Genomic DNA, 26,199 nt, shown 5'->3' with positions numbered 1-26,199 from the left:
GTCATCTGGCTACAGCCCTGGAACCTTCCGTTTAAAAAACCTATCCTCACAGCTGTCATCAGGCTACAGCCCTGGGACCTGGGGTAAAAACCTATCCTCACAGCTGTTATCAGGCTACAGCCCTGGAACCTTCCGTAAAAACCTATCCTCACAGCTGTCATCAGGCTACAGCCCTGGAACCTTCCGTAAAAACCTATCCTCACAGCTATCATCTGGCTACAGCCCTGGGACTGGGGTTAAAACCTATCCTCACAGCTGTCATCTGGCTACAGCCCTGGGACCTGGGGTAAAAACCTATCCTCACAGCTGTCATCAGGCTACAGCCCTGGGACCTGGGGTAAAAACCTATCCTCACAGCTTGTCATCTGGCTACAGCCCTGGGACCTGGTTAAAACCTATCTCACAGCTGTCATCACTACAGCCCTGGGATCAGGGTTAAAAACCTATCCTCCAGCTGTCATCTGGCTACAGCCATGGGACCTGGGGTAAAAACCTATCCTCACAGCTGTCATCTGGCTACAGCCCTGAAACCTTCCGTAAAAACCTATCCTCACAGCTGTCATCAGGCTACAGCCCTGGGACCTGGGTTAACCTATCCTCACAGCTATCATCTGGCTACAGCCCTGGGACCTGGGTAAAAACCTATCCTCCACAGCTGTCTCAGCCTACAGCCATGGGACCTGGGGTAAAAACCTATCCTCACAGCTGTCATCTGACTACAGCCCTGAAACCTTCCGTAAAAACCTATCCTCACAGCTGTCATCAGCTACAGCCCTGGGACCTGGGTAAAACCTATCCAACAGCTGTCATCAGGCTACAGCCCTGGGACCTTCCGTAAAAACCTATCCTCACAGCTGTCATCTGACTACAGCCCTGAAACCTTCCGTAAAAACCTATCCTCACAAGCTGTCATCAGGCTACAGCCCTGGGACCTGGGGTAAAAACCTATCCTCACAGCACTGTCATCAGGCTACAGCCCTGGGACCTTCCGTAAAAACCTATCCTCACAGCTGTCATCAGGCTACAGCCCTGGGACCTTGGGTAAAAACCTATCCTCACAGCTGTCATCAGCCTACAGCCCTGGAACCTGGGTAAAAACCTATCCTCACAGCTGTCATCAGGCTACAGCCCTGGAACCTTCTGTGAAAACCTATCCTCACAGCTGTCATCAGGCTACGCCCTGGATCTGGGGTAAAAACCTATCCTCACAGCTGTCATCAGGCTACAGCCCTGGACCTGGGGTAAAAACCTATCCTCACAGCTGTCATCAGCCTACAGCCCTGGGACTTGGGGTAAAACACTATCCTCACAGCTGTCATCTGGCTACAGCCCTGGGACCTGGGGTAAAACCTATCCTCACAGCTGTCATCAGGCTACAGCCCTGGGACCTGGGGTTAAAACCTATCCTCACAGCTGTCATCAGGCTACAGCCCTGGGACCTGGGGTAAAAACCATCCTCACAGCTGTCATCAGGCTACAGCCCTGGGACCTGGGGTAAAAACCTATCCTCACATCTGTCATCTGGCTACAGCCCTGAAACCTTCCGTAAAAACCTATCCTCACACTGTCATCAGGCTACAGCCCTGGGACCTGGGTAAAAACTTATCCTCACAGCTGTCATCAGGCTACAGCCCGGGACCTGGGGTAAAAACCTATCTCCAGCTGTCATCAGGCTACAGCCCTGGGACCTGGGGTAAAAACCTATCCTCACAGCTGTCATCTGGCACAGCCCTGGGATCTGGGGTTAAAACCTATCCTCACAGCTGTCATCTGCATCAGGCTACAGCCCTGGGACCTGGGGTAAAAACCTATCCTCACAGCTGTCATCAGGCTACAGCCCTGGGACTTGGGACCTATCCTCACAGCTATCATCTGGCTACAGCCCTGGGACCTGGGTAAAAACCTATCCTCACAGCTGTCATCAGCTACAGCCCTGGGACCTTGGGTAAAAACCTATCCTCACAGCTGTCATCAGGTACAGCCCTGGAACCTTCTGTAAAACCTATCCTCACAGCTGTCATCAGGCTACAGCCCTGGGATCTGGGGTAAAACCTATCCTCACAGCTGTAATCAGGCTACAGCCCTGGACCTTCTGTAAAACCTTCCTCACAGCTGTCATCAGGCTACAGCCCTGGGACCTGGTAAAAATCTATCCTCACAGCGTCATCAGGCTACAGCCCTGGGACCTGGGTAAAAACCTATCCTCACAGCTGTCATCAGGCTACAGCCTGGGACCTGGGTTAAAACCTATCCTCACAGCTGTCATCAGGCTACAGCCCTGGGACCTGGGGTAAACCTATCCTCACATATCATCTGGCTACAGCCCTGGAACCTTCCGTGAAAACCTATCCTCACAGCTGTCATCAGGCTACAGCCCTGGGACCTGGGGTAAAAACCTATCCTCACAGCTGTCATCTGGCTACAGCCCTGGGACCTGGGGTTAAAACCTATCCTCACAGCTGTCATCAGGCTACAGCCCTGGGACCTGGGGTAAAACCTATCCTCACAGCTGTCATCAGGCTACAGCCCTGTAACCTTCTGTAAAAAACCTATCCCTCACAAGATGTCACCTTTCAGGCTACAGCCTGGGACCTGGGGTAAAAACCTATCCTCCCAGCTGTCATCAGGCTACAGCCCTGGGACTTGGGACCTATCCTCACAGCTATCATCTGGCTACAGCCCTTTGGGACCTGGGGTAAAAACCTATCCTCACAGCTGTCATCAGGCTACAGCCCTGGGACGTTGGGACCTATCCTCACAGCTGTCATCAGGCTACAGCCCTGGGAACTGGGGTAAAAACCTATCCTCACAGCTGTCATCAGGCTACAGCCTGGGACCTTCCGTAAAAACCTATCCTCACAGCTGTCATCAGCCCTACAGCCCTGGGACCTGGGTTAAAACCTATCCTCACAGCTATCATCTGGCTACAGCCCTGGGACCTGGGGTAAAAACCTATCCTCACAGCTGTCATCCGGCTACAGTCCTGGGACCTGGGTTAAAAAAAGTATCCTCACAGCTGTCCATCAGGCGTACAGCCCTGGGACCTGGGGTAAAACCTATCCTCACAGCTGTCATCTGGCTACAGCCCTGGACCCTTCGTAAAAACCTATCTCACAGCTGTCATCAGGCTACAAGCCCTAGCCCCTTGGGTAAAACCTATCCCTCACAGCTGTCATCAGGCTACAGCCCTGGGACCTGGGGTAAAAACCTATCCTCACAGCTGTCATCTGGCTACAGCCCTGGAACCTGGCGTAAAAACCTATCCTCACAGCTGTCATCTGGCTACAGCCCTAGGTACCTTTCCGTAAAACCTATCCTCACAGTGTCATCAGGCTACAGCCCTGGGACCTGGGGTAAAAAACCTATCTCACAGCTGTCATCTGGCTACAGCCCTGGGACCTGGGGTAAAAACCTATCCTCACAGCTGTCATCAGGCTACAGCCCTGGGACCTGGGGTAAAACCTATCCTCACAGCTGTCATCTGGCTACAGCCCTGGGACCTGGGTTAAAACCTATCCTCACAGCTGTCATCAGGCTACAGCCCTGGGATCTGGGGTAAAAACCTATCCTCACAGCTATCATCTGGCTACAGCCCTGGGACCTGGGGTAAAAACCTATCCTCACAGCTGTCATCTGGCTACAGCCCTGGGACCTGGGGTAAAAACCTATCCTCACAGCTGTCATCTGGCTACAGTCCTAGGACCTGGGGTAAAAACCTATCCTCACAGCTGTCATCTGGCTACAGCCATGGAACCTGGGGTAAAAACCTATCCTCACAGCTGTCATCTGGCTACAGCCCTGAAACCTTCCGTAAAAACCTATCCTCACAGCTGTCATCAGGCTACAGCCCTGGGACCTGGGTTAAAACCTATCCTCACAGCTATCATCTGGCTACAGCCCTGGGACCTGGGGTAAAAACCTATCCTCACAGCTGTCATCAGCCTACAGCCATGGGACCTGGGGTAAAAACCTATCCTCACAGCTGTCATCTGACTACAGCCCTGAAACCTTCCGTAAAAACCTATCCTCACAGCTGTCATCAGGCTACAGCCCTGGGACCTGGGGTAAAAACCTATCCTCACAGCTTTCATCAGGCTACAGCCCTGGGACCTTCCGTAAAAACCTATCCTCACAGCTGTCATCAGGCTACAGCCCTGGGACCTGGGGTAAAAACCTATCCTCACAGCTGTCATCAGCCTACAGCCCTGGAACCTGGGGTAAAAACCTATCCTCACAGCTGTCATCAGGCTACAGCCCTGGAACCTTCTGTAAAAACCTATCCTCACAGCTGTCATCAGGCTACAGCCCTGGGATCTGGGGTAAAAACATATCCTCACAGCTGTCATCAGGCTACAGCCCTGGGACCTGGGGTAAAAACCTATCCTCACAGCTGTCAGCAGTCCTACAGCCCTGGGACTTGGGGTAAAAACCTATCCTCACAGCTGTCATCTGGCTACAGCCCTGGGACCTTGGGGTAAAACCTATCCTCACAGCTGTCATCAGGCTACAGCCCTGGGACCTGGGGTTAAAACCTATCCTCACAGCTGTCATCAGGCTACAGCCCTGGGTACCCTGGGGTAAAAACCTATCCTCACAGCTGTCATCAGGGCTACAGCCCTGGGACCTGGGGTAAAAAACCTATCCTCACAGCTGTCATCTGGCTACAGCCCTGAAACCTTCCGTAAAAACCTATCCTCACAGCTGTCATCAGGCTACAGCCCTGGGACCTGGGGTAAAAACTTATCCTCACAGCTGTCATCAGGCTACAGCCCTGGGACCTGGGGTAAAAACCTATCCTCACAGCTGTCATCAGGCTACAGCCCTGGGACCTGGGGTAAAACCTATCCTCACAGCTGTCATCTGGCTACAGCCCTGGGATCTGGGGTAAAAACCTATCCTCACAGCTGTCATCAGGCTACAGCCCTGGGACCTGGGTAAAAAACCTATCCTCACAGCTGTCATCAGGCTACAGCCCTGGGACTTGGGACCTATCCTCACAGCTATCATCTGGCTACAGCCCTGGGACCTGGGGTAAAAACCTATCCTCACAGCTGTCATCAGGCTACAGCCCTGGGACCTTGGGTAAAAACCTATCCTCACAGCTGTCATCAGGCTACAGATCCCTGGAACCTTCTGTAAAAACTATCCTCACAGCTGTCATCAGGCTACAGCCCTGGGATCTGGGGTAAAAACCTATCCTCACAGCTGTAATCAGGCTACAGCCCTGGAACCTTCTGTAAAAACCTTCCTCACAGCTGTCATCGAGCTACAGCCCTGGACCTGGGATAAAAATCTATCCTCACAGCTGTCATCAGGCTACAGCCCTGGGACCTGGGGTAAAAACCTATCCTCACAGCTGTCATCAGGCTACAGCCCTGGGACCTGGGTTAAAACCTATCCTCACAGCTGTCATCAGGCTACAGCCCTGGGACCTGGGGTAAAACCTATCCTCACAGCTATCATCTGGCTACAGCCCTGGAACCTTCCGTGAAAACCTATCCTCACAGCTGTCGTCAGGCTACAGCCCTGGGACCTGGGGTAAAAACCTATCCTCACAGCTGTCATCTGGCTACAGCCCTGGGACCTGGGGTTAAAACCTATCCTCACAGCTGTCATCAGGCTACAGCCCTGGGACCTGGGGTAAAACCTATCCTCACAGCTGTCATCAGGCTACAGCCCTGTAACCTTCTGTAAAAACCTATCCTCACAGCTGTCATCAGGCTACAGCCCTGGACCGGGGTAAAAACCTTCCTCACAGCTGTCATCAGGCTACAGCCCTGGGACTTGGGACCTATCCTCACAGCTATCATCTGGCTACAGCCTTGGGACCTGGGGTAAAAACCTATCCTCACAGCTGTCATTCAGGCTACAGCCCTGTGGACTGGGAACCTATCCTCACAGCTGTCATCAGGCTACAGCCCTGGGACCTGGGGTAAAAACCTATCCTCACAGCTGTCATCAGCCTACAGCCCTGGGACCTGGGTTAAAACCTATCCTCACAGCTATTATCTGGCTACAGCCCTGGGACCTGGGGTAAAAACCTATCCTCACAGCTGTCATCAGGCTACAGTCCTGGGACCTGGGGTAAAAAAAATATATCCTCACAGCTGTCATCAGGCTACAGCCCTGGGACCTGGGGTAAAAACCTATCCTCACAGTGTCATCTGGCTACAGCCCTGGAACCTTCCGTAAAAAACCTATCCTCACAGCTGTCATCAGGCTACAGCCCTAGGACCTTGGGTAAAAACCTATCCTCACAGCTGTCATCAGGCTACAGCCCTGGGACCTGGGGTAAAAACCTATCCTCACAGCTGTCATCTGGCTACAGCCCTGGAACCTTCCGTAAAAACCTATCCTCACAGCTGTCATCTGGCTACAGCCCTGGTACTTTCCGTAAAAACCTATCCTCACAGCTGTCATCAGGCTACAGCCCTGGGACCTGGGGTAAAAAACCTATCCTCACAGCTGTCATCTGGCTACAGCCCTGGGACCTGGGGTAAAAACCTATCCTCACAGCTGTCATCAGGCTACAGCCCTGGGACCTGGGGTAAAAACCTATCCTCACAGCTGTCATCTGGCTACAGCCCTGGGACCTGGGTTAAAACCTATCCTCACAGCTGTCATCAGGCTACAGCCCTGGGATCTGGGGTAAAAACCTATCCTCACAGCTATCATCTGGCTACAGCCCTGGGACCTGGGGTAAAAACCTATCCTCACAGCTGTCATCAGCCTAGAGCCCTGGGACCTGGGGTAAAAACCTATCCTCACAGCTGTCATCAGGCTACAGCCCTGGGACCTGGGGTAAAAAAACCTATCCTCACAAGCTGTCATCTGGCTACAGCCCTGGGACCTGGGGTAAAAACCTATCCTCACAGCTGTCATCAGGCTACAGCCCTGGGACCTGGGGTAAAAACCTATCCTCACAGCTGTCATCTGGCTACAGCCCTGGGACCTGGGTTAAAACCTATCCTCACAGCTGTCATCAGGCTACAGCCCTGGGATCTGGGGTAAAAACCTATCCTCACAGCTATCATCTGGCTACAGCCCTGGGACCTGGGGTAAAAACCTATCCTCACAGCTGTCATCTGGCTACAGCCCTGGGACTTGGGACCTATCCTCACAGCTGTCATCTGGCTACAGCCCTGGGACCTGGGAAAAAAACCTATCCTCACAGCTTGTCATCAGGCTACAGCCCTGGGACATGGGGTAAAAAACCTATCCTCGCAGCTGTCATCTGGCTACAGCCCTGGAACCTTCCGTGAAAACCTAGCCTCACAGCTGTCATCTGGCTACAGCCCTGGGACCTGGGGTAAAAAAAAATATCCTCACAGCTGTCATCAGGCTACAGCCCTGGACCTGGGTAAAAACCTATCCTCACAGCTGTCATCAGGCTACAGCCCTGGGACCTGGGGTAAAAAACCTTCCTCACAGCTGTCATCTGGCTACAGCCCTGGAACCTTCCGTAAAAACCTATCCTCACAGCTGTCATCAGGCTACAGCCCTGGGACCTGGGGTAAAAACCTATCCTCACAGCTGTCATCAGGCTACAGCCCTGGGACCTGGGGTAAAAACCTATCCTCACAGCTGTCATCAGGCTACAGCCCTGGGACCTGGGGTAAAACCTATCCTCACAGCTGTCATCAGGCTACAGCCCTGGGACCTGGGGTAAAAACCTATCCTCACAGCTGTCATCAGGCTACAGCCCTGGGACCTGGGGTAAAAACCTATCCTCACAGCTGTCATCAGGCTACAGCCCTGGGACTTGGGACCTATCCTCACAGCTATCATCTGGCTACAGCCCTGGGACCTGGGGTAAAAACCTATCCTCACAGCTGTCATCAGGCTACAGCCCTGGGACCTTGGGTAAAAACCTATCCTCACAGCTGTCATCAGGCTACAGCCCTGGAACCTTCTGTAAAAACCTATCCTCACAGCTGTCATCAGGCTACAGCCCTGGGATCTGGGGTAAAAACCTATCCTCACAGCTGTAATCAGGCTACAGCCCTGGAACCTTCTGTAAAAACCTTCCTCACAGCTGTCATCAGGCTACAGCCCTGGGACCTGGGATAAAAATCTATCCTCACAGCTGTCATCAGGCTACAGCCCTGGGACCTGGGGTAAAAACCTATCCTCACAGCTGTCATCAGGCTACAGCCCTGGGACTTGGGACCTATCCTCACAGCTATCATCTGGCTACAGCCCTGGGACCTGGGGTAAAAACCTATCCTCACAGCTGTCATCTGGCTACAGCCCTGGAACCTTCCGTAAAAACCTATCCTCACAGCTGTCATCAGGCTACAGCCCTAGGACCTTGGGTAAAAACCTATCCTCACAGCTGTCATCAGGCTACAGCCCTGGGACCTGGGGTAAAACCTATCCTCACAGCTGTCATCTGGCTACAGCCCTGGAACCTTCCGTAAAAACCTATCCTCACAGCTGTCATCTGGCTACAGCCCTGGTACTTTCCGTAAAAACCTATCCTCACAGCTGTCATCAGGCTACAGCCCTGGGACCTGGGGTAAAAAACCTATCCTCACAGCTGTCATCTGGCTACAGCCCTGGGACCTGGGGTAAAAACCTATCCTCACAGCTGTCATCAGGCTACAGCCCTGGGACCTGGGGTAAAAACCTATCCTCACAGCTGTCATCTGGCTACAGCCCTGGGACCTGGGTTAAAACCTATCCTCACAGCTGTCATCAGGCTACAGCCCTGGGATCTGGGGTAAAAACCTATCCTCACAGCTATCATCTGGCTACAGCCCTGGGACCTGGGGTAAAAAACCTATCCTCACAGCTGTCATCAGCCTAGAGCCCTGGGACCTGGGGTAAAAACCTATCCTCACAGCTGTCATCAGGCTACAGCCCTGGGACCTGGGGTAAAAAACCTATCCTCACAGCTGTCATCTGGCTACAGCCCTGGGACCTGGGGTAAAAACCTATCCTCACAGCTGTCATCAGGCTACAGCCCTGGGACCTGGGGTAAAAACCTATCCTCACAGCTGTCATCTGGCTACAGCCCTGGGACCTGGGTTAAAACCTATCCTCACAGCTGTCATCAGGCTACAGCCCTGGGATCTGGGGTAAAAACCTATCCTCACAGCTATCATCTGGCTACAGCCCTGGGACCTGGGGTAAAAACCTATCCTCACAGCTGTCATCTGGCTACAGCCCTGGGACTTGGGACCTATCCTCACAGCTGTCATCTGGCTACAGCCCTGGGACCTGGGGTAAAAACCTATCCTCACAGCTGTCATCAGGCTACAGCCCTGGGACCTGGGGTAAAAACCTATCCTCGCAGCTGTCATCTGGCTACAGCCCTGGAACCTTCCGTGAAAACCTATCCTCACAGCTGTCATCTGGCTACAGCCCTGGGACCTGGGGTAAAAAAAAATATCCTCACAGCTGTCATCAGGCTACAGCCCTGGGACCTGGGGTAAAAACCTATCCTCACAGCTGTCATCAGGCTACAGCCCTGGGACCTGGGGTAAAAACCTTCCTCACAGCTGTCATCTGGCTACAGCCCTGGAACCTTCCGTAAAAACCTATCCTCACAGCTGTCATCAGGCTACAGCCCTAGGACCTGGGGTAAAAACCTATCCTCACAGCTGTCATCAGGCTACAGCCCTGGGACCTGGGGTAAAAACCTATCCTCACAGCTGTCATCAGGCTACAGCCCTGGGACCTGGGGTAAAACCTATCCTCACAGCTGTCATCAGGCTACAGCCCTGGGACCTGGGGTAAAAACCTATCCTCACAGCTGTCATCAGGCTACAGCCCTGGGACCTGGGGTAAAAATGTTTCCTCACTGGGTTTGCTGCAGAGGTGGATAAGAGAGTATTTCTGGACTATGGTAGAGTTCTCTTTAAGAGGCCTCTGTTGTATCCTGTCATTACATCCTACTATATTCAACATGGTAATTACGGCTGTGCCCACTTAAGAAATAGGGAGCAAAGTTCAAGCATGTGCCATGTGGAAGAGAAAGGAAAACGTTAAAAAGCAAGACAGCTATTGTCTTGTTATTTCTGCATTCTTAGACATAGCACAGTGGCTTTGACAACAGCATATCATTCAATATGTTCCATTAAAGACAGACACTTGCTTTTCATCATGGAGGTGTTATTGTATTTTACTTCATACCTTCAGAGGAATGCTTGCTATTTTCAGATGTCTATCTGTCATTAAATTATATCAGAGAATTCGGCATGAAGAATACTGGATTCCCTTGTGCTCGCACATCAAACAAAGCTTTTTGTGGCAGGCAGTTAGCTCTCCTCCCAAACTCATCCCCTCCTCATCCCTCTCCCTCTTGTCTCAATCCCAAAAGCACATCTTTCTATAGAGACTCCAGATACCACTGGACCTGGCAACCCCAGGAGCTACCGCTGATAAACCCTCCCAATCTTCTGATCTTCATCACAGTGTCTCTCTTTGAGGAATTAGAATGACAAGGGTTGCCAGATTTTCTCTTTCCCTGCTCCAGCGCTAATAGAGTAGATAAGTAGATCCATGTAATTATAAAGCAGTGAAATAATTGTAACAAGAGGCTAAATGCCTAGCTGTAGTTTTAATTAGCCGGTGCTTGAAATTAATAATTGCCGCATTCTAAATCAGAAATCAGTGACTGTTGTTTAGGCTGCTATATTGGAATAATGGTGGGGGATTGCTGCTTTTTACATCTCTTTATGTGTTCTTTTCACTGTGCTGCTTTCACACTGGGCCAGGGAGGGTAGGGTAAAACCTGGGTCTATTTGGTTATCTTCCAAGTGCAGCATAGCTCAGCCGAGATTAAATTCATTGGGTTTACAGTGGATATCAGTATTAGCTTTTTTATGTTATGTTGGAAAGAACCAGGGGTGGGAGGCCGGCAGTCTGCAGGGGGAAGAGAAGAGAGCTGCCAATGCTACAATTTACAGAGAATATCATCATCGACATCACCATCATCATTATAAAAACCCTCTCTCTGCTATTAAAACCATCGCCGGAATGAGAAAAAATAAAATCAATTCCGGAAATCTTTTTTATATATATATCACATTTCCCATAGGAGTAAAAAGGGCTGAAGCAGCACTGTCATCTCCTCTGCAGACTAATATCTGTTAGCACTGAAACATCATGCCTCGATCGCTCTTCCCTTAGAGGATAGCTGGCTCTCTACAGTAGTGAGTTAATGATCAGTCTTGACCCCACACCTCATAACAACACTGGTGCATTAGACACAGGACTTAGTGGCAGGGGACTGCCGGGGCACGGGAGCCAATGACAGCTGTAAATTTGATCTATCAGACTGTCAGGGCGCACTGGCAGGTTTGAGCAGGCCCAGAGTAAAGATAACTGACATCTTGCTGTCATTACTGCATGGGCCCGGCCGTCAATCTCTCCCTGCCGCATTCCTCCCCTTCTTTCTCTTCCTGTGTTAGTTCTTCTTTCCATTAAAACAATCTCCTGTCGCCCTGAAACAGGGCCTCATTTTTCTTTTCCCCAGGCCTCCCTTTTCAAAATAATTTGCTGATTGATTAAATGCTTTGGAAAAGCCATAGGACCCGGAGGTGTGTTTTGGGCAGAGCAAGGGCAGATTGAAGGCAAACTGATTCCAACTCTCTGTCTCTGTTTTCTATCTATCACTGCCAATTGCTTGTGCTTCCCAAGTCTGGGATTCTCCTGCGGTGTTCTTCAAAGCAACAGCGTTTGAGATGGGAAATGTGTTTATTTGGTTTGAGAAAGCTGGGAAATCTTAGTTCATAATTCTAGGGGTACTGTATTCAGGTATTTAAGTGTGATGGGATTTCCTACTATGTTATTATCACCAGCATGTAGCCATTTTGTCACTTTAATTTACATCAGCGTCAATCAACTTCAAATTACTAATTTAATTGAAATCATAATAACGAAGAAATGGTAAACAAAATGGCTGAAACATTTAGATGATCACACAGTGCTTTGTATTGTCTAACATGCTGTCTATCTAGAGCGCTAACATGTAGTACCATCTGGTATTTCTAGATGGACAGCAGAGCAGGTACTCAGGCTTTCCATTACCCTTGTCAGTGCATCACTGCTGTGGGAGCTGAGCATCACTGCACTGCTCTGTTCAGTCAGCTCTGCTCTGCTGTGCTCTGTTCTGGTTGCATGTCTCTCTTAGGGTTGTCCCTCTCACCCTATACCACCCTCTAGTCTACACCACCACAGATCACTACCACATTGCTATCACGTCCTCAGACCTGGCTGGTCCTTCCGCTGCCTGTCTTAATGCCCTGCTCCCCAGCGGATCCCAGGGGGCCTGGTGATAGCCCGGGGCCAGGATGCTAATGCTGCTACGTCGCTACGCTAGTTCGACTCCCACCTCTTTGGAAAGAGCAGCAGCAGCGGAGGTGGAGGAGAGTGGGACATTATGCTAATGAGAGGGCTTAGAGCAGGGTTTTTAATTAAGTGTTGGTAGTGTTCGGACAGCCATAACACAGCTAGGCACAACTTTTACATCAGCTGACAAAGGAGAAAGCAGACGAATGTTACACTGTGGATTTATTTCGCTGCCAACATGGCCGCTCTGCTCACCAAACAGACCTAACAAACCTTAATGAAGACGGGGAAACCTCCCTGTCTGTCCAGGACAACTTTTATGTTCAGTTATCACAAACATATACTGGGAATGTATTTACTAAATTGGAATATTGGGAAAAAGTCATATTGGTTTTTGTATGCTCTTCATTGTAAAACATACAAGGGTGTAAAAATGAATCAACATAGACTAAAGAGCCTAGAATTCAAAAGTCCTACACTTTTACACCCGCTGGCCCTTCCACTCCGTGTTGCTTAATAAACTGTGGCTGGCCCTTCCGCTCCGTGTTGGTTAATAAACTGTGGCTGGCCCTTCCACTCCGTGTTGCTTAATAAACTGTGGCTGGCCCTTCCACTCCGTGTTGGTTAATAAACTGTGGCTGGCCCTTCCACTCCGTGTTGGTTAATAAACTGTGGCTGGCCCTTCCACTCCGTGTTGGTTAATAAACTGTGGCTGGCCCTTCTGCTCCGTGTTGCTTAATAAACTGTGGCTGTCCCTTCCGCTCCGTGTTTGTAAATAAACTGTGGCTGGCCCTTCTGCTCCATGTTGGTTAATAAACTGTGGCTGGCCCTTCCGCTCCGTGTTGCTTAATAAACTGTGGCTGGCCCTTCCACTCCGTGTTGCATAATAAACTGTGGCTGGCCCTTCCACTCCGTGTTGGTTAATAAACTGTGGCTGGCCCTTCTGCTCCATGTTGCATAATAAACTGTGGCTGTCCCTTCTGCTCCATGTTGCTTAATAAACTGTGGCTGGCCCTTCTGCTCCATGTTGGTTAATAAACTGTGGCTGGCCCTTCCACTCCGTGTTGGTAATAAACTGTGGCTGGCCCTTCCACTCCGTGTTGGTAAATAAACTGTGGCTGGCCCTTCCACTCCGTGTTGGTAAATAAACTGTGGCTGGCCCTTCCACTCCGTGTTGCTTAATAAACTGTGGCTGGCCCTTCTGCTCCGTGTTGCTTAATAAACTGTGGCTGGCCCTTCCACTCCATGTTGGTTAATAAACTGTGGCTGGCCCTTCCACTCCGTGTTGGTTAATAAACTGTGGCTGGCCCTTCCACTCCGTGTTGGTTAATAAACTGTGGCTGGCCCTTCCGCTCCGTGTTGGTTAATAAACTGTGGCTGGCCCTTCTGCTCCATGTTGCATAATAAACTGTGGCTGTCCCTTCTGCTCCATGTTGCTTAATAAACTGTGGCTGGCCCTTCTGCTCCATGTTGGTTAATAAACTGTGGCTGGCCCTTCCACTCCGTGTTGGTAAATAAACTGTGGCTGGCCCTTCCACTCCGTGTTGGTAAATAAACTGTGGCTGGCCCTTCCACTCCGTGTTGGTAAATAAACTGTGGCTGGCCCTTCCACTCCGTGTTGCTTAATAAACTGTGGCTGGCCCTTCTGCTCCGTGTTGCTTAATAAACTGTGGCTGGCCCTTCCACTCCATGTTGGTTAATAAACTGTGGCTGGCCCTTCCACTCCGTGTTGGTTAATAAACTGTGGCTGGCCCTTCCACTCCGTGTTGGTTAATAAACTGTGGCTGGCCCTTCCGCTCCGTGTTGGTTAATAAACTGTGGCTGGCCCTTCTGCTCCATGTTGGTTAATAAACTGTGGCTGGCCCTTCCACTCCGTGTTGGTTAATAAACTGTGGCTGTCCCTTCCACTCCGTGTTGGTTAATAAACTGTGGCTGGCCCTTCCACTCCGTGTTGGTTAATAAACTGTGGCTGGCCCTTCTGCTCCATGTTGGTAAATAAACTGTGGCTGGCCCTTCCACTCCGTGTTGCTTAATAAACTGTGGCTGGCCCTTCCACTCCGTGTTGGTTAATAAACTGTGGCTGGCCCTTCCACTCCGTGTTGGTTAATAAACTGTGGCTGGCCCTTCCACTCCATGTTGGTTAATAAACTGTGACTGGCCCTTCCACTCCGTGTTGGTTAATAAACTGTGGCTGGCCCTTCTGCTCCATGTTGGTTAATAAACTGTGGCTTGCCCTTCCACTCCGTGTTGGTTAATAAACTGTGGCTGGCCCTTCCACTCCATGTTGGTTAATAAACTGTGGCTGTCCCTTCCACTCCGTGTTGGTTAATAAACTGTGGCTGGCCCTTCTGCTCCATGTTGGTAAATAAACTGTGGCTTGCCCTTCCACTCCGTGTTGGTTAATAAACTGTGGCTGGCCCTTCCACTCCGTGTTGGTTAATAAACTGTGGCTGGCCCTTCCACTCCATGTTGGTTAATAAACTGTGGCTGGCCCTTCCACTCCGTGTTGGTTAATAAACTGTGGCTGGCCCTTCCGCTCCGTGTTGCATAATAAACTGTGGCTGGCCCTTCCACTCCGTGTTGCATAATAAACTGTGGCTGGCCCTTCCACTCCGTGTTGGTTAATAAACTGTGGCTGGCCCTTCTGCTCCATGTTGGTTAATAAACTGTGGCTGGCCCTTCCGCTCCGTGTTGGTTAATAAACTGTGGCTGGCCCTTCCGCTCCGTGTTGGTTAATAAACTGTGGCTGGCCCTTCCACTCCGTGTTGCTTAATAAACTGTGGCTGGCCCTTCCACTCCGTGTTGCTTAATAAACTGTGGCTGGCCCTTCCACTCCGTGTTGCTTAATAAACTGTGGCTGGCCCTTCCACTCCGTGTTGGTTAATAAACTGTGGCTGGCCCTTCCACTCCATGTTGCTTAATAAACTGTGGCTGGCCCTTCCACTCCGTGTTGCTTAATAAACTGTGGCTGGCCCTTCCACTCCGTGTTGGTTAATAAACTGTGGCTGGCCCTTCCACTCCGTGTTGCTTAATAAACTGTGGCTGGCCCTTCCACTCCGTGTTGGTTAATAAACTGTGGCTGGCCCTTCTGCTCCATGTTGGTAAATAAACTGTGGCTGGCCCTTCCGCTCCGTGTTGCATAATAAACTGTGGCTGGCCCTTCTGCTCCATGTTGGTTAATAAACTGTGGCTGGCCCTTCCACTCCGTGTTGGTTAATAAACTGTGGCTGGCCCTTCCACTCCGTGTTGGTTAATAAACTGTGGCTGGCCCTTCCACTCCGTGTTTGTAAATAAACTGTGGCTGGCCCTTCCACTCCGTGTTGGTTAATAAACTGTGGCTGGCCCTTCCACTCCGTGTTTGTAAATAAACTGTGGCTTGCCCTTCTGCTCCATGTTGGTTAATAAACTGTGGCTGGCCCTTCTGCTCCATGTTGGTTAATAAACTGTGGCTGGCCCTTCCACTCCGTGTTTGTAAATAAACTGTGGCTGGCCCTTCTGCTCCATGTTGGTTAATAAACTGTGGCTGGCCCTTCCACTCCGTGTTGGTTAATAAACTGTGGCTGGCCCTTCCACTCCGTGTTTGTAAATAAACTGTGGCTGGCCCTTCCACTCCGTGTTGGTTAATAAACTGTGGCTGGCCCTTCTGCTCCATGTTGGTTAATAAACTGTGGCTGGCCCTTCCACTCCGTGTTGGTTAATAAACTGTGGCTGGCCCTTCTGCTCCATGTTGGTTAATAAACTGTGGCTGTCCCTTCCGCTCAGTGTTTGTAAATAAACTGTGGCTGGCCCTTCTGCTCCATGTTGGTTAATAAACTGTGGCTGGCCCTTCCACTCCGTGTTGGTTAATAAACTGTGGCTGGCCCTTCCACTCCGTGTTGGTTAATAAACTGTGGCTGGCCCTTCCACTCCGTGTTGGTTAATAAACTGTGGCTGGCCCTTCCACTCCGTGTTGCTTAATAAACTGTGGCTGGCCCTTCCACTCCATGTTGGTTAATAAACTGTGGCTGGCCCTTCCACTCCGTGTTGGTTAATAAACTGTGGCTGGCCCTTCTGCTCCATGTTGGTTAATAAACTGTGGCTGTCCCTTCCGCTCCGTGTTTGTAAATAAACTGTGGCTGGCCCTTCTGCTCCATGTTGGTTAATAAACTGTGGCTGGCCCTTCCACTCCGTGTTGGTTAATAAACTGTGGCTGGCCCTTCCACTCCGTGTTGGTTAATAAACTGTGGCTGGCCCTTCCACTCCGTGTTGGTTAATAAACTGTGGCTGGCCCTTCCACTCCGTGTTGGTTAATAAACTGTGGCTGGCCCTTCCACTCCATGTTGGTTAATAAACTGTGGCTGGCCCTTCCACTCCATGTTGGTTAATAAACTGTGGCTGGCCCTTCCACTCCGTGTTGGTTAATAAACTGTGGCTGGCCCTTCCACTCCGTGTTGGTTAATAAACTGTGGCTGGCCCTTCCACTCCGTGTTGGTTAATAAACTGTGGCTGGCCCTTCCACTCCGTGTTGGGTAACCATTCCCTTTCTTTCTCCTCTTGGGTAAGCATGCCCTTTCTTTTCGACAGTCCGTTGCCTTGGCAGTGTTCTGTATTCAGTATTTGTGTGACAATCCACTTCCTTTCTCTCTGGGGCTGCCTATCCTTCATCAGCTTAGTGTCAGCTTGTGCCTATTAGAGAGATAGGGCTTCCCTCACATCTTTTCAGGGAAAGGGAATTCAATGTTTCTCTGTGGCAGGGCTCTCTACTAACCCTGTGTCTAGAGAGCTACCCTCCTGTAGGTTTTGCTACAACCCCAGTTGTAACTAACCTCATTCAGCTTATCAACCAGCAAATTATTAATGAGTTACAGGATGGTAGCTCTCCAGGAACAGGGCTGGAGAGCCCTGCAGTCAATCATGACAGCTGTGATTACTCTGACGGACCTGGTGTTGTCTTCTCCTCCTTCTCTCCCCATGTAGTCATTATGAGCAGGACCGCAATGCGCTCAAGAAGAGGGAGTGGGAGCGGCGGACTCAGGAGGTGCAGCAGGACGAAGATCTCTTCTCCTCTGGGTTTAATCTCTTTGGGGAGCCGTACAAGGTAAGGGCCTGGGAAGGAAGAAAGGAAGGAAGGAAGGGCGTGAGGAGTTGGGAAGGAGGTCAGTCAGCATGCAGCATCCCATCTCCCATCACTTTTCCTAGGGCATCGCCTGGCAGCAAGCATGATGTAAGGTGCTAGATAAAATAAGTTTATACTCACAGCTTCTACACCCCTCCCTAATATACCCAGCTTCTACCCCCCATTATTCCTCCAGCTTCTACCCCCCATTATACCCCTAGCTTCTACCCCCCATTATACCTCCAATTTCTGCCCCCCATTATAAAACCGAGCTTCTACCCCCCCTGTCACGTCCTGACCATAGAAGCTTTTATTTTCTATGGTAGAGTAGGTCAGGGCGTGACGGGGTTGTGTCTAGTTTAGATTTTCTATGTTGTCATGTTCTTGTTTCTGTATTTCTATGTTTTTTTGGGGGGGATGATCTCCAATTATAGGCAGCTGGTCATCGTTGTCTCTAATTGGAGATCATACTTAAGTAGTTGTTTTTTCCACCTGGGTTTGTGGGAGATTGTATTTTGAGTTAGTATATGTTGCACCGCTTCGTCACGGTTTGTTGTTTTGTTTATTAGTTTATTTGTATGTATTGCATAGTTTCACAGTTTAATAAAGAAAATGTGGAACGATACACACGCTGCGCTTTGGTCCGCTCCTTCATCATACGACAACCGTGACAGAATCTCCCACCACCAAAGGACCAAGCAGCATGCCCAGGAGGAGCAGGGATCCTGGGCCCGGGAGAGTAGAGAGTGGAGAACATCCTGGACCTGGGAAGAGGTAATGGCAGGGGACAAGACCCTGCCATGGAAGCAGGCGGAGATAGCGAGAGAGAAACGGTGACGATATGAGGAACTAGCACGGCAACAACGCAAGCCCAAGAAGCAACCTCAAAATATTTTTTTTGGGGGGGGCACATGGGTTGGTCGGCTAGGCCGAGGGACGAGTCGGAGAGCAAAGAGGAATATTCAGAGTCAGAGTCCGTTGAGGAAATATTGGATAAATTGGAAGAGAGTGAATGGAGGGGAGATTTAGAGACGTTTGAGGAATTGTTGGATAATTTGGAGGAGAGTGAAGAGAGAGAGCTGTTGGTTTGGCGTAGTATGCACGGCATTCACCCTGAGGAGCGTGTTAGTCGTCCAATGCCACCCATGTCAGCTTCCCGTACTCGTCCTGAGAAGTGTGTTAAAGTTCCGGTACCATTGAGGCCGGCTATACACACCAGGTCTCCAGTGCGCCTTCACAGCCCAGTACGTCCTGTGTCAGCTCCCCGTACTCTTCCTGAGAAGTGTGTTAAAGTTCCGGTACAATTTAGGCCGGCTATACGCACCAGGTCTCCAGTGCGCCTTCACAGCCCAGTAAGTCCCGTGCCTCCTCCTCGCACTCTCCCTGAGGTTCGTGTCCCTAGTCCGGTGCCACATGTACCGGTCCCACGCATCAGGCCTTCAGTGCGCCTGCCCAGTCCGGTGTGTCCTGTTCCTGCTACCCGCACTCGCCCTGAGGTGCGTGTTACCAGTCTGCCGCCACCTGTGCCAGCCCCATGCATCAGGACTCCAGTGCGCCTGCCCAGTCCAGTGTGTCCTGTTCCTGGTACCCGCACTCGCCCTGAGGTGCGTGTTACCAGTCTGCCGCCACCTGTGCCAGCCCCATGCATCAGGCCTCCAGTGCGCCTGCCCAGTCCAGTGTGTCCTGTTCCTGCTCCCCGCACTCGCCCTGAGGTGCATGTTACCAGTCTGGCGCCACCTGTGCCAGCCCCACGCATCAGGTCTCCAGTGCACCTACCCAGTCCGGTGTGTCCTGTTCCTGCTCTCCGTACTCGCCCTGAGGTGCGTGTTACCAGTCTGGCACCACCTGTGCCAGCCCCACGCATCAGGCCTCCGGCGACAGTTCCCAGTCCAGAGCTTCCGGCAACAGTTCCCAGTCCAGAGCTTCCGGCGACAGTTCCCAGTCCAGAGCTTCCGGCGACGTTTTACAGTCCAGATCCTCCTGAGACCTTTTACAGTCCGGAACCTCCTGAGACGGCCTACAGTCCGGAACCTCCTGAGACGGTCTACAGTCCGGAACCTCTTGAGACGGCCTACAGTCCGGAACCTCCTGAGACAGCCTACAGTCCGGAACCTCCTGAGACGGCCTACAGTCCGGAACCTCCTGAGACGGCCACTGTCCGGAACCTCCTGAGACGTCCTCCAGTCCGGAGCCTCCAGAGACGGTCCGCCGTCCAGAGTCTTCAGCGATGGTCTGCAGTCCGGAGTCTCCAGTGGCGGTCTGCAGTCCAGAGCCTCTGGCGATAAACCGCGGTCCGATTCCTCCTCCGACGATCCACGGTCCGGTGACACAAAAGTGGGGGGATCAGCGGGAGAAGCGGGAGCTACGCCCTGAACCGGAGCCACCTCCTATGATGCTGGATTCGCAGGAGGAGAGGGTTCGTCGTCCTGCACCCGAGCCGCCTCCTATGCTGGCGGATAAGCATGATGAGAGGGTTCTTCGTCCCGCTCCAGAACCGCCTCCGATACAGGAGGATCCGCAGGAGAAGGTTCTTCGTCCTGCACCAACATTAGACACCCACCCTAACCCTCCCTTTTTCGTAAAATGTCTTTGTTAAATGTTTTGCGTTCGGAGTCCGCACCTTTGGGGGGGGTATTGTCACGTTCTGACCATAGACGCTTTTATTTTCTATGGTAGAGTAGGTCAGGGCGTGACGGGGTTGTGTCTAGTTTAGATTTTCTATGTTGTCATGTTCTTGTTTCTGTACTGCTATCTTTTTTGGGGGGATAATCTCCAATTAGAGGCAGCTGGTCATCGTTGTCTCTAATTGGAGATCATACTTAAGTAGTTGTTTTTCCCACTTGGGTTTGTGGGAGATTGTATTTTGAGTTAATGTATGTTGCACCTCTTCGTCACGGTTTGTTGTTTTGTTTATTAGTTTATTTGTATGTATTGCATAGTTTCACAGTTTAATAAAGAAAATGTGGAACGATACACACGCTGCGCTTTGGTCCGCTCCTTCATCATACGACAACCGTGACACCCCCATTATTCCCCCAGCTTCTACAACCCCGTATTACTCCTCCAGCATCTTCCCCCACCATTATTCACCCAGATTCTACCACCCCCATTTTTCCTCCAGCTTCTACCCCCCCATTATAACCCCAGCTTTAACCCCCCATTATACCTACAGCTTCTAACCCCCATTATACCCCAAGCTTCTACCCCCCAATATATCTGCAGCTTCAACCCCCCAATATACCTGCGGCTTCAAGCCCCCCATTATACCTACAGCTTCTGCCCCCCATTATTCCCACAGCTTCTACCCCCTCAATATAACCTCAGCTTCTACCCCCTTGTTATTCTCCCAGCTATTGACCCCATCATACACCCAGCTTTGACACCCCCCCATTAAACCCCCACCTTCTACCCCCCATTATTACTCCACCTTCCACTCCCCCATTATTACCCAAGCTTCTATACCCACCCCATAATACACACAGCTTCTACCCCCCTCCCCCATTATACCTCCATCTTCTCCCCCATTATTAATCCAGCTACTACCCCCCATTATTACTCCAGCCTCCACCCCCCATTATTACCCAAGCTTCTATACCCACCCATAATACCACCAGCTTCTACCCCCCTCAACATTATACTTCCAGCTTCTACCTCCTCATTAAGCTTTCATCTTCTACCCCCCATTATTACCCCAGCGTCTACCCCCTCATTATATCTACAGCTTCTACCCCCCTATTATTACCCCAGCTTCCACCCCCCATTATACATCCAGCGTCGACCCCCCATTATACCACCAGCTTCTAACCCCCCATTATTCCCCAAGCGTCTACCCCCATTATACCCACAGCTTCTACCCCCCATTATTCCCCCAGCGGCTACCCCCTCAATTTACCCCCAGATTTTACCCCCCCATTTTACCCCCAGCTTTGACTTCCCCATTAAACCCCTAGCTCTTAACCCCCATTATTACCCCATCTTCCACCCCCCATTAATCCTCAAGCTTCTAACCCCCATAATACCACCAGCTTCTACCCCTCCAATAAACCTCCATCTTCTACCCCCCATTTTCCCTCCCACTTCTACCTCCCCATTATACCTCCAGCTTCTACCTCCTCATTAAACCCCCAACTTCTAACCCCCCATTATTAACCCAGCTTCTACCACCCTCTGTTATTCCTCCAGCTTCTACCCCCATTATTACTCCAGCTTCTGCCTTCCCATTATACCACTAGCTTCAACCCCTCGCATTATTCCTCCAGCTTCTACCCACCATTACAACCCCCCACAGCCTCTACACCCCCATTATACCAACAGCTTCTACCACCATTATTCACCCCAGCTTCTACCCCCTCATTATAACCCCAGCTTCTACCCCCCTATTATTACAATAGCTTCTACCCCCAATTATACACCCAGCTTCTACCCTCCATTATACCCCAATATTCTACCCCCCATTATCCCCCAACTTCTATCACCCCCCATTATTCCCCCAACTTCTACTTATTCCCCCAACTTCTACCACCCCCCATTATTACTCCAGCTTCTACCTCCCCATTATTCCCTCAGTTTCTACCACCCCCTATTATTCTTCCAGCTCCTACCCCATTATATCCCCAGCATCTAACCCATCATAACCCCAGTCTCTTCCCCGCACTATAATCCCATCTTATATCCAAGCTTCTACCCCCCATTATATTTCCAGCTTTTCCCAGCTTCCTTACCCCCATTATTCCTCCAGCCTCCACCCCCCATTATTACCCAAGCTTCTACACCCACCCGATAATACCACCAGATTCTACCCCCCTCCCCATTATACCCCCAGCTCTACCCCCATTATTTCTCCAGCTTCTACCCCCCATATTTCTCCAGCTTCTACCTCCACATTATTCCTCCAGCTTCTACCCCCCTCATACACCCAGCCTGACAACCCCCATTAAATTACAGCTTCTACCAGCCGTTATTACTCCAGCTTCCACCAACCATTATTCCCCAAGCTTCTACACCCACCCCATAATACCACCAGATTCTACCCCCCCCCCCATTAGACCTCCAGCTCTACCCCCCATTATTTCTCCAGCTTCTACCCCCCATATTTCTCCAGCCTTCTACACCCACCCCATAATACCACCAGATTCTACCCCCCTCCCCATTATACCGCCAGCTTCTACCCTCCATTATTTCTTCAGCTTCTACACCCCATAATACTCCAGCTTCTACCTCCACATTATTCCTCCAGCTTCTACCCCCCTCATACACCCAGCTTGACACCCCCCCCATTAAATTCCAGCTTCTACCACCCATTATTACTCCAGCTTCCACCAACCATTATTCTCCAAGCTTCTACACCCACCCCATAATACCACCATCTTCTACCGCCCCTCCCCATTATACCTCCATTTTCTACCCCCATTATTTCTCCAGCTTCCACCCCCCATTATTCTCCAAGCTTCTACACCCACCCGATAATACCACCAGATTCTACCCCCCCTCCCCATTATACCTCCAGCTCTACCCCCCATTATTTCTCCAGCTTCTACCCCCCATATTTCTCCAGCTTCTACCTCCACATTATTCCTCCAGCTTCTACCCCCCTCATACACCCAGCTTGACAACCCCCCATTAAAATCCCAGCTTCTACCAGCCATTATTACTCCAGCTTCCACCAACCATTATTCCCCAAGCTTCTACACCCACCCCATAATACCACCATCTTCTACTGCCCCTCCCCATTATACCTCCATCTTCTACCCCCCCATTATTTCTCCAGCTTCTACCCCTCCCCACTATGCCTCCATCTTCCAACCCCCTTTAAACCCGCAGCTTCTACCCCCCTATTATTTTTTCCAGCTTCTATCCCCCATTACTCCCCCAGTGTCTACCCCCTCATTATAATCCCAGCCTCTACCCCACCTAATAATACCCAGCTTCTATCCCCCCATTTTACACCTGCTTCGACCCCCTCATTAAATACCCAGCTTCTAACTCCCCCCATTATACATCCAGCGTCGACCCCCCATTATACCACCAGCTTCTACCCCCCAATTATTCCTCAAGCTTCTAATCCCCATTATTCCTCCAAGTTCTACCCACCATTATACCCGCATTCTCTACCCCCCCATTATATCCCCAGCTTATACACCAAGCTTCTATCACAGTTATTCCTCCAGCTCTACCCAGCTTCCTTACCCCCATTATTCCTCCAACTTCCACCCCCCATTATTCCCCAGGCTTCTACACCCACCCCATAATACCACCATATTCTATCCCCCCTCCCCATTATACCTCCAGCTTCTACCTCCCTCATACACCCATCTTGACACCCCCATTAAAGTCCAGCTTCTACCAGCCGTTATTACTCCAGCTTCCACCAACCATTATTCTCCAATCTTCTACACCCACCCCATAATACCACCATCTTCTACCGCCCCTCCCCATTATACCTCCATCTTCTATCCCCATTATTTCTCCAGCTTCTATCCCCCATATTTCTCCAGCTTCTACATCCCCATTGTACCCCCAGCCTCTACCCCCCATTATTTCCCCCCAGCTTCTACCTTCATTATAAACCCAGCTTCTACCCCCATTACAAGCCCAGCTTCTACCCCCCCTCCCCACTAGGCATCCATCTTCTACCCCCCCATTATCCCTCCAGCTTCTACCCCCCTATTATTTTTTCCAGCTTCTATCCCCCATTACTCCCCCAGTGTCTACCCCCTCATTATAACCCCAGCTTCTACCCCACCTAATATTTACCAAGTTTCTACCCCCCCATTTTACACCTGCTTCGACCCCCTCATTAAACACCCAGATTCTACCCCCCATTAGTGCCTCGGCTCCTAACCCCCCCAATTTACCCACAGCTTCTATCCCCCCATTATACCTACAGCTTCTACCCCCAATTATTCCCCCAGCGTCTTCCCCCTCATTATTCACCCAGCTTCTATCCCCCTATAATTACCCCAGCTTCTAACCCCCCCATTATACATCCAGTGTCGACCCCCCAATTATTTCTCAAGCTTCTAATCCCCATTATTCCTCCAACTTCTACCCACCATTATTCCCACATTCTCTACCCCCCATTATACGTACAGCTTCTACCACCCATTATTCCCCCAGATTCTACCCTCAATTATTCCTCCATCTTCTGCTCCCCCATTTGACCCAGCTTCTATTCCCCCATTATTACCCCAGCTTCTACATCCCCCATTATTCTCCCAGTTTCTACCACCCCCTATTATTCCTCCAGCTTCTACACCCCATTTTAACCAAGCTTCTACTACCTTTATACTCCCAAGTTCTACATCCCCCATTATTCCTCCAACTTCCAACCCCCCTATTATACCCGAAGCTTCAACCCTTCCCATTATACCATCCACACCCCGCCCCATTATACCCCATGTTCTGCTCCCCCATTATTCCCCAAGCTTCTACCCCCCCATTATTCCCCAAGCTTCTACCCCCCCATTATTCCCCAAGCTTCTACCCCCCCATTATTCACCTAGCTTCTACCACCCCCTATTATTCCTCCAGCTTTTACCCCATTATTGCCCAGCTTCTACCCCCATTATTCCTCCAGCTTCTACACCCTCACATTATACTCCAGCTTCTACCCCCCATTATTTCCCAATATTTCCCAAGCTTCTACCCCCCATTATTCCTCAAACTTCAACCCCCCATTATTCCTCCAACTTCTACCCCCCATTATACCCCCAGCTTCAACCCCTTCCATTATACCACCTATACCCCCCCCCCCAATGTATAGATGCAGAGAACACATCCAAGTCGTTCATTACCTGTGAATGACCGGTCTCATCAGTCTGTCTCCAGTCTACTGTGGCTCCTCCGGTCGTTGGGCTAGTAGTTTATCTTCTGTTCCTGACCGGTCTCATCAGTCTGTCTCCAGTCTACTGTGGCTCCTCCGGTCGTTGGGCTAGTAGTTTATCTTCTGTTACTGACCGGTCTCGTCAGTCTGTCTCCAGTCTACTGTGGCTCCTCCGGTCGTTGGGCTAGTAGTTTATCTTCTGTTCCTGACCGGTCTCATCAGTCTGTCTCCAGTCTACTGTGGCTCCTCCGGTCGTTGGGCTAGTAGTTTATCTTCTGTTACTGACCGGTCTCATCAGTCTGTCTCCAGTCTACTGTGGCTCCTCCAGTCGTTGGGCTCCATCAGTGTCTGCCAGTCTGCCAGTCTCCAAATGCACAGTTTTCACCGCCTGCCAGATCTGTGTGTGTTCTCTTTGTGTGTTACTAGATGAATGAGATGCCACAGATGGTCAAAACAGTATTTCTATAGCGGGTGAATAGCAGCTTGTTCTATGCCTACCGGTATGTGCTATTACTTTATGTTATATTAATTAAAGGGATTGGAGACCACTGACTGCATCCAAGCAGATTACTGTCCATATGGGGGCTACAGGCATAGACAACTAGTGTGGACAGGATAAGATATCACAGACTTTGAAGTGTTCCAAATGATCTGCTTCTCTATATATTTTTTAATGCTTTTCTTTACATGCCATGATGATATTATGTTTCGCTGTAGCATGTATTAAACTGTGCATCAAACACATCCCTTAGGTCCCATATTGTCCATATGAATGATGTACAGTAGAGTAATGACAAATGTGAAAGACGATTACACCTTTCTCCTATAAGTCATGGAGGTGCCAAGCAGTCTCAGTCCTTCATGTATCCCCTGCTCTCGGTATGATGTATCCATTGGCTGACTGGCTGCAGACAGATACTAGAGAAGAGAGTGTGTGTGTGTGTGTGTGTGTGTGTGTGTGTGTGTGTGTGTGTGTGTGTGTGTG

The 26,199-nt window shown here is 50.6% G+C and overlaps 1 protein-coding gene across 1 annotated transcript in view; it reads left to right on the top strand.

Annotated features, from left to right (window-relative positions):
- Nucleotides 1–26,199, top strand: part of aff2 (AF4/FMR2 family, member 2) — a 328,554-nt gene that overhangs the window by 58,423 nt on the left and 243,932 nt on the right. Inside the window, exon 2 of the mRNA XM_029770596.1 lies at nt 17,254–17,374. Within this exon, the coding sequence (XP_029626456.1) occupies nt 17,254–17,374 (121 nt within the window). The remainder of the gene's footprint in view (nt 1–17,253; nt 17,375–26,199) is intronic.

This window comes from Salmo trutta, chromosome 13, assembly GCF_901001165.1.
Source record: "Salmo trutta chromosome 13, fSalTru1.1, whole genome shotgun sequence".
Taxonomy (NCBI): Eukaryota; Metazoa; Chordata; class Actinopteri; order Salmoniformes; family Salmonidae; genus Salmo; species Salmo trutta.
This window is presented reverse-complemented; position numbering and strand designations above follow the sequence as displayed.